Here is an 8,613-nt window from a genome sequence, read left to right on the forward strand (position 1 = left end):
CGCGGCGCGGCGGCGGGCGGAGCCGGGACGTGTCAGCAGGGCAGCGCCGCCCCGCAGCGGCCAACCGCGCAGCGGGCGACACCGCCCGCACCATAGAGAGGGGGCGGAGTGCTGTGCCAGAGCGCCGCCAACACCATAGAGAGGGGCTGGGAGTGCGGCGCCAGAGCGCCGCCAGGCACTGAGATGTGGTCCGGCTGCGTACGGAGCTGGTAAACCAGGGATTAGGAAAGAGTTGCGGGAGTCAGCAACGTGATTGTCAGCATTGAGTTGCTCTGTGTAACGTGTCTCTCTTTTCTTTCTGACTGATTCAGCTTCGCAGAAACATGGGGGCTCGTGAGTGGCAGCTGTGGCACCTCGGTTTCCACTGTTTCCAGTGTTTGCCTTTGCGGCCTTGAAAACAGGCTCACGAAAGATTTTCCAGCTGGGATGGAGAAATGCGTGTAGGATGTTGAGGTTTCATAACGTCAACCGGTCTTATTTGTAAATAATTTCAAGTCTGTCGTTTTTTGTTTTTGTGTTTAAAAAAAAGGAAAATAAACAAAGCTGCTGCTATGCTGATTCTGCATTGTATACTCTATTATTCAGAGGGTGAAGAGATCCAAGCAATCGTTTTTTGTTTTTTCCTGAAAAGCAGAGGCTCCGGGCTCGCTTCTTTCCCAGCACTAGGTGGCAGCCCGATGTTGCGGTGGATGTGAGGAGCTGGGCCGTGGGACGCAGACCCGCGCACAACGGGCCGCTGCCCCCTCAGCGCTCAGCTGAAGCCTTTCCTCCTCCTCCTCCTCCTTCCTTCCTTCCTCCTCGCAGTTCCCGCTCCTCCCCCAGCACTTCCCGGCTGAACCGCCCCCCCTCAGCCCTTCCCCGTCCTTTTCCCTTCCCGCCCTTCTCCACACGCCGCTTCCCGCCAAAACCTTTTTTCCTCTCTCTCTCTCCTCACAGCTTCCCCAGGACAAAAAACAAAACACCTTCGTTGAAGGAAGATAAACCTGTGGTTTCTTTACACCTTTCCTTCTATGCTCAGAACGCTGGATGGCCTTCAAACGGATACTGCTGAAAGCAATGCCAGCCGGGTTCTGTTTGCTCAGGCTGACTCCAAGAAAATGCACCCGAGCCATTGCAAAAGTACTGAGCCTTCAACAGGAAACGTGACACAGTTACCTTGGTTTTTCCAGCTCCCTTCCTACAGCGAAACAGAGCAGCAAGCTGCAGTCTGGTAAGTTCAACTCCGAGTCTCCATGGAAGCAAAACACCAGCTTTCACTTGCACCTTCAAACAAAACCAAGCAGCCCTCCCCTTTTATGTACCACAAAAAGCATCCTAATGGAATTAAACAGATTCTTTGCCCGAGGCTCAGACTGCTCCTTCCAGAAGATTCAAAGCTGGGGTCAGGCTGAGCTTGAGCAGCTTCAATTTAAGCAGCTGTTTTCCTCACATTTAGCACAGGACAAGAAGGAAAAAAAAAAACCAAAAACCTGTTAACAAGCATATTAACCTTCCATTTTAAATCCTGCTCAAATGGAGATGGCCTGATAGCTGTACTGGAAATTACCAGATAAATACAATAAAATACCACCTAGGAAAGTACCATATGTATTTTTAATACCCAAGTCCTGTTATAGTAACAACAGGGAGACCGTGTTTGCCCACAGAAGTGTGTTAGAAGTTATCCCCACATTTTCCTGGAGCATTGGGGATGTAAGAGCCATAGCAGCTATAAATCAGCGTGCTGCTGCTTCTTTACTGCTGCCTGGACAGGCCAGGATTGATTACAGCTCCGTGTGATGCTCTGCATGCTTTGGGAATTGCTGCAAGTACTGGATAAAGCTTTCTTTAACTGTGCAATCAAAGAAGGCAAATTAATTTCGAGTCTATATGCGTGTAATCTTGGCCATTATTGCCAACAAGAAATTTCTACACTCATGACTAAAAAAAACCCAAACAACACAATAAACAAGCCTACTAGTTATTAATGAGTTGGCAGACATTTTACTTAACGCCACATAAAATGAAATAGGGAATACTCTGATTATCTGTTCCAGACACCGAGACGTGTCCAATTAAACCTTAATCCCCTGAAAATGAAAGAGAAGCTAGGAGATATTGTTTCCCATAACTCATCTGTAATGCATGGGGAGAAAAACGGTGATAAAAACAATCCTTTAGAGAATCACTGAATTTCTTCCAGCAGGATTTACGTTCTTGTTCTACGTCTTTTGCACTTGCCTGTCTACCCTCTGCCCAGCAGGCTGCTGCAATGCAATCCACAGAGGCAGATGCATCAAGATGTGAGATGACTACAAATAACTTCCCCGCAGGAGATACAAGAGGTGCTGTTTTAGCAGGTAGCTGCAGCCCGTCAGTGAGTGGGAGATGTCTTAGGGAAAACAGACACACACAAATCCATCAATTAAATTTGGTCCTCGGTTTCCTTACATCAGCAGTACAGCAATGAACAGTGCTGGCTGCACAAAAAATCAAGTAGCTTGAATTGGCAAACTGAGAGGGATTTGGGAATGAGGGCAGCTCATGGAGAGGTCGAATAGAGATCACTCATAAAAAACAAAGACACGAGGCTGCCCCGATGAAAGCGGTTTTTGCTCGGTGAGTTTCCATGCATGACTTTGAACAGGAGGTTGAATTAGATGGCCCCCAGGGATTCCTTCTAGCCTGAATTATCCCGTGATCCTGCAGTCTAAATCTCCAATAAACAGAAATCAAGTGTTATAACTGTTTTTGATTCCCCATTTTCCAGCAGGCAGTGCAGTACCGTTACAACCAGGTCTGTTCACTTTGCAAATAAAACAATTCTTGAACCATTAAATGCGATTTTTTCATTATTCTCTTCATTTATTAAGGTCAATGCCAACGTGGTACAAAGCCCATTCGTTATACAGTTAATTTTCACATCTGGCAAATGAAGACCAAAACGGTCAGGCTGGCTGACAGTGATGTACAAAATCAGTGCCACTCTGTGCAGAACTGGCTACAGAAAAGACTGACCTGAGACCTTGGAGCCAAATTCACTCTGGGTTTAAATTCACTGAGCTAAACCACTAGACACAATCAGTCTTAGTGCTCTTAAAATGGGATTGCCTTGTCTTTGAGCAGTCAGCTTCCTTAGGGACAACATAAATAAATAAATAAGTGACACTGTCCTTCAGTGACAATGAAAGATGCTGTCCTTCCATTGCTGCCGTGCTGGATACGGTCAGGCTGCTTCTATCAAGTACACAGGCAAATAAATAGAGAGCAGTGTGAAATCTCAGCCGCGTGTGAGAAAGCAAACAGAGCAGGGATGACAAACAGGTATTTCTGCCTGGTGAAACACAGACCTTCAGCTTCCCGACCGCTCTCAAGTTTTCGAGGGGATTATGATTAGTGCCAATACTGCGTTTTATCAGGGGCTGCATATACTTTCTATATTTACTCTCTAACAGCAAGTTTATACTCTGCAAACTATTCCACAAAAGAAAAGCCCGCGGGTGATTCGCCAGTGATGCACATCGACACAAACAGAGCACGCACGGAACCAAAGGATTTGGATTGCAATACCCCATCACAGAAGAGTTTTTCTACTTTTGCTTTCGGTATGTGTAAGTGCTATAAAGTCACCTTCTATCACATACAAACTAAATGAAAACTAAACACAACAGCTGGTAACAGAACTACTTCAGGTCTATATCGAAGTTCAAGTAATGAGCAGCAAAGTTTGCTTTCAGAAACAAAACAACACAGCAGTTTGAGACGAGACCAGCAGCAGAGCTGTGTGAGGACTACAGAAGAGATACACCGATTGAAACGGGACAGGATCTCAACACTAAGGCACAAGAGAATTCATACTTGAGTATGGCTAAAACCTTATTTACTACAGCATTGAGTGAGCAGTTCACAAGGAGTGTTCCTACGCTCAAAACACTCCGCTACGACATCAGTGAGTTTTGTGTCCCTTAGTGCAGCTCCACACAGCGTTCCTAAAACAAACAGGGGTGGGGGGGATTTCAGAGAGCAGCGACTCAAGATCAGTTCATACTTTGCAACGAGGCAGAATTTTCCTACAAACTGTGTTTTATTTCTTTTTAGTGCAGCTCGCAGGGGGACGATGCTGCTGGGGCACCCTGTGCCACAACCCTGCTGCTCGGGGAGCACGAGGCAGCAGCCATGGAAGATCTCAGTGCCTTTGGGTCACACAGCTGTGTGGCTGGTGGCTGCTCTGCGTCTGTCCTCGCAGGTTTCAATGGCGTTCCCCCCTCAGGGAAAAAACAAACAACAAAACCATGCACGCATCTAGAAGCATAGAGCCATCGAACATCCCGAGCTGGATGGGATCCACGAGGATCGAGTCCAACTCATCCGGAGCAATGAGACTTAAGCACAAGCTTAAAGTAAGCACGTTCTTAAGTGCCTTCTAGCAGCCCCTCGGCCGGATCTGTCGCTTGCTTCTAAAATGGAAAATTTCCTGGCACTTGTGGATTTTTGCCACGATTCATTTTTAATCCACTGAGATCCTACGACTTCAGAAATCAGTATGGCTCAAGCTGAAAAGCCGCCCTATGTGACAAGAGCTCCAAATACACACACAGACAAAAAAAAAACCCAAACAACCCACAACCCAACTCCTGGAAGTCTGGAAAGGACGAACCCACAGCAACCGAAGCTCCCGACGACGCCCTGAGCAAACCCACCCCGACCCTGCGCGGCTCCCCGGCCCCGAAGCGGCGGCCGCACGGCGGGGCAGAGCGGCGCCAGACGGAGCGGAGCGGCGCTAGGCGCGGCGCGGCGCGGCGGGGCTCATCAGGTTCTCGGTGATGTAGGCCACCAGCAGGCAGATGAAGACGAGCATGACGCAGATGGAGCCCCCCACGGCCGTCATGGCTACGACGATGTCCCGCATGGCGGCCGGCTCCACGCGGAACTCCACGCAGTGGGCGGGCGGCGCGGGGCGCGGCGGCGCGTAGCGGGGCTGCAGGCAGAGGCGGTACCGCACGCCGCCGTGCGCCTCGGGCAGCAGGTAGTCGCGGCAGGCGGCGCCCAGCTCCACGCCGTCGCAGGGGAAGCGCGTGTAGGTGCCGTCCCAGGAGCAGTTGAGCGCGAAGCCGCGCAGGCCGTTGCCGGGACGCGGCGGCGCCCACTGCAGCAGCACGCTGCCGTTGCGCAGCACGTTGGCCACCAGCGCGCCGCCCGGGGAGCGGTGGGCGCGGCAGGAGCGCGCCGCGCACTGGAAGCCGAGGGCCGGTCTGCGGAAGCACAGCCGCCCGCTCGCCGAGCCCTCGGGCCGCACCTTGTAGGGGCACCACGGCTCATCCGGCTCCGGCTGCGCCGCGGCCTCGGCGAGCGGAGCCCTCTGGGCGGGCGGCGGCGGCCCGAAGCAGAGCAGGGCGAGCAGGGCCGGCAGCAGGCGGGGCATTCCGGCCGCCGCCGCATGGAGCCGAGCCGCGGTGCCGGCGGAGGGGCTGCGGCCGCCCCGCGCGCCCGTTATAAGCGCGGGCTCCGCAGCCGCTGCGCCGGCCGCCAATGGAGAGGCGGCTCCGGCGTTAACTCTCGCTGGGCTGCGGAGCGCTCGCCGCCGGGCAGCGGCGGGGCCGGGGGGAGCGCGGGCATCTCCAGCCGCCGCGCTCCGGGGGGCGGCAGGGCTCGGAGCTGGGCCGGGAGGCTGCCCCGGCTCGGAGGAAAGAGGAGGGGGGCAGGTTTGGATTTGTTGGCTTTAATTTTTTTTTCCTCGAGTTTATTTTTTTAATCGGTTCTGTGTTCCAACTCGGAGATTGCTCAGCAAGGATGGGACACGAGGAAATGATGGCTTCCCCCTCCAGCACGGCACAGCTACTAGCAGGGGTAAATAGTGGGAAGGGACACACAGCAGGCTGAGGCAGAAGGAAAGGGGCTCTTTGGCTCACCCTGTAGAAGCCGTTTCCCAATGGTAGCACAACAGCCCCAGCCCAGCCAGCACATCGCTGCCAAGACGCTCACTGGGCAACCTAAAACATTCATATTGGAACCATAAACTTGTCTAAATGTGGAAACAAAAGTTTTCCAAGTAATAAAGGAATAAATACATTCTTAAACAGTTTTTATGCAGTCTTTAAACATGATAAAAACTGCATTAAGGCCTTGCTTTCCCACTTTCATTCCACACCAGCAACTGGGGGGAGATTTTCTTTGTGTTTTGCTCAGGTTTTATACAGGGTCCTAAGAACTCTCAAATAGCTCAGAAGACAGGAATTTTCACCCACTGAAAAAGCCTGTGGAAAGCCATAAATCCTGCTGGAGGACAGCATGGTTCTGTGCTGTTAGTACAGAATGGTGTTTACAATTCGCCTTTAGTCCTCACCCAATGACCAACCTCAACTATCTAAAAACCAACTGTGACCAACAGCATGGGAAGCATTCTTTAATGAACAGGTAAACAGCGGGCAGCTCATTCAGCCCCCCTTCCTGCCTCACAGATTCCAGCTTTTTGGAACAGCTCACTCTGCACCTTTAAATCTTCCGGCAGAAGCCTGCAGAATGGGAAGGTGGCTGGGTTGTGCCAGAGAGCAGCCTTTGGCTTTCCATGGATGAGACAAACAGCATAAGTTGAGCACAGCTGTCCAGCACCTCTGCCTCACTCCTTCTGCACTGGTACAGTTCTCCTCTGTTAGCTGCTTGGGGTTGTGAAGTCCATAGACTGCTATGCCTTTTTTTTTAAAAGCCAAATTCAACGTTTGTTTCCTGCTACCCTGCCAAAAGTTGTTGGAAATCTCTTGTTAAAATTAGGAGCAGCACAGAAAAGTACAGCGATGCAGGCCTGGCGGACGCGAGGAGGTGCTGTGCTGCTGAAGGCGCTTCTCAGTGGCTGAGGCCAACTTACCTGGAAGCTCCGGCTGGGATGGGCAGATGAAGACCTGGCAGCTCTGCCTGAGAAGCGTGCGGGTGTTGAGGAGACACACGGAGCCAAACCACGCCAGCTTTGCCTCCCTGAGCCCTGCTAATAGCAGATGGCACTCCAGAGCTATCGCTGTTCCAGCGATCAATTAGATCCGGCACCAGGCTGTGATGGTGCTCGCTCGTGATTTGAAACACATTGAGTTCTTCTGTCAAGAGAGCCAACAGATGGGGCTGGGATTTGGTTTCTAACCAGTCCGTGTTAAAAACAAGTGTCATTCTCTTAAACAATTCACACACATGTATATACAAGTGGGAAGATGCTCTTGGTTCGAGGAGGTGCAGACAGCTCACTCCTTCGTTATGCAGGCCTTTAAGGCATTTTTTCCTCCAACTACATTGGATGCCTTCAAGAAAACTCTTCATTAAAGCATTAGTCACATTTTAAGCCCTAAAAATGCCATGTAAATGAATAATGAGCCTAACAATTTAACTAATTGATAGGCATGTTTTCCTAATCTGTGCCTTTATTTGTAAAGGCACAGAATGCACAATCAATTCTCATCATCTGACTAAGGATGTGGCCGAATCACTGTCATCATGTGAGCCCTGGAAATGCATTTCTTTACAGAAATCATCTCTATCACGTCGCTGGAATCCAAAGGCAAGTAGAGAGCAAAGCATCAAACAATCTGCAAGTGTGCCAGGTGAACTAGCCCTTGTGAACTAGCCCTTATCCTGCACTGCATCCTTTGGCCTTGCACCACATCTCCAGGCAAAAGATCATTTTTCATGTAAGACCAACAAAAACCATTTGCTTTGGCTTGGTCAGTCCGCCAGCACTGACCTCATGCGAATCCTCCATCTGGTTGTTTGCTTTCTCAGCTGTTCTCAGACCTTCCTCCACGCCTCAGTCTGCAATAGAAGCCAGCCAGGACTTCTCAGACACTGCCTCAACAGTTCACCACTTGGGCAAACACTGTCGTTTGCTTTAAGCAGTGAAGCCCCAGGCAGCGTATCAAAATCAGTAACAGCCGTGGTGCTTTCCTCACCTTCAGACAGACCTAACACTGCAGGTTGGCTGCTTTTCTGGTTCTCCCCCACCGTGTTCGTTGTCTCCTGTTACAGGAAGCCCTGAACTTGTACTGAAATGGTGGCAACTTGCTAGAGGCCAGGCAAGGAAGCGCTCACCACCCCCAGCTAACAACTCATGCAGCACTGCACCAATTTTAGTCTTGCACACAGCTGTGGCAGGCAGTCCCTAGAGCAGAGCTGCTTTGCTCTCGGCTCAGGGCAGCGAGCAACATATGGTTACTAAAGCATTCTCCTAGCAGGGAGCTTCACATTTAGGATGAGTTACCATAGTTCCCTCGGAGTCAGCTTGGAGGATTACTCATCCCAGACACGCATAAGCAGAGATTTTGCCTCCTAATGTTGCTATCTCCTGCAGCCTCTGACTCAGCACGTGGTCTCCCTTCCATCAGGGTTCTATTTCCAGCACTTGATTCACTTGCAGTGAGGTCTGAACCTCTGCACTGACAGCCACGGGTTAGGAGAAGCACGGAGCAGGGGTGAACGCAGCTCAGCACACAGCTGCACTACGGCTCCCACTGGGGCAGCCTGGGCACTCAGACTTCAAATTCTTACCACACACAGTGTTGGTCATTGATCCGTTGTGAAACAGAGAGATTCTGCCTGCCCAGCTGAGAACTGGGAGCATTTCTGATGAGGCTGCATCTGCACACATAGCAGCAGTTC

The 8,613-nt window shown here is 51.0% G+C and overlaps 1 protein-coding gene across 1 annotated transcript; it reads right to left on the reverse strand.

Annotated features, from left to right (window-relative positions):
• Window positions 1-4,759: 4,759 nt before the first annotated feature.
• Window positions 4,760-5,401, reverse strand: FNDC10 (fibronectin type III domain containing 10). The gene has a single exon (XM_042831789.1). The coding sequence runs from the start codon at window positions 5,399-5,401 to the stop codon at window positions 4,760-4,762; it is 642 nt and encodes a 213-aa protein (XP_042687723.1).
• Between the last annotated feature and the right edge of the window lie 3,212 nt (window positions 5,402-8,613).

The sequence above is a fragment of the Centrocercus urophasianus genome, unplaced genomic scaffold (genome assembly GCF_019232065.1).
Source record: "Centrocercus urophasianus isolate 14NV4802_14NV808 unplaced genomic scaffold, USGS_Curo_1.0 seq_36, whole genome shotgun sequence".
NCBI lineage: Eukaryota > Metazoa > Chordata > Aves > Galliformes > Phasianidae > Centrocercus > Centrocercus urophasianus.

Bases quoted from the DNA above. Each gene is read 5' to 3' on its own strand.
- FNDC10 (XM_042831789.1), bottom strand. From the start codon at position 5,401: ATGCCCCGCCTGCTGCCGGCCCTGCTCGCCCTGCTCTGCTTCGGGCCG.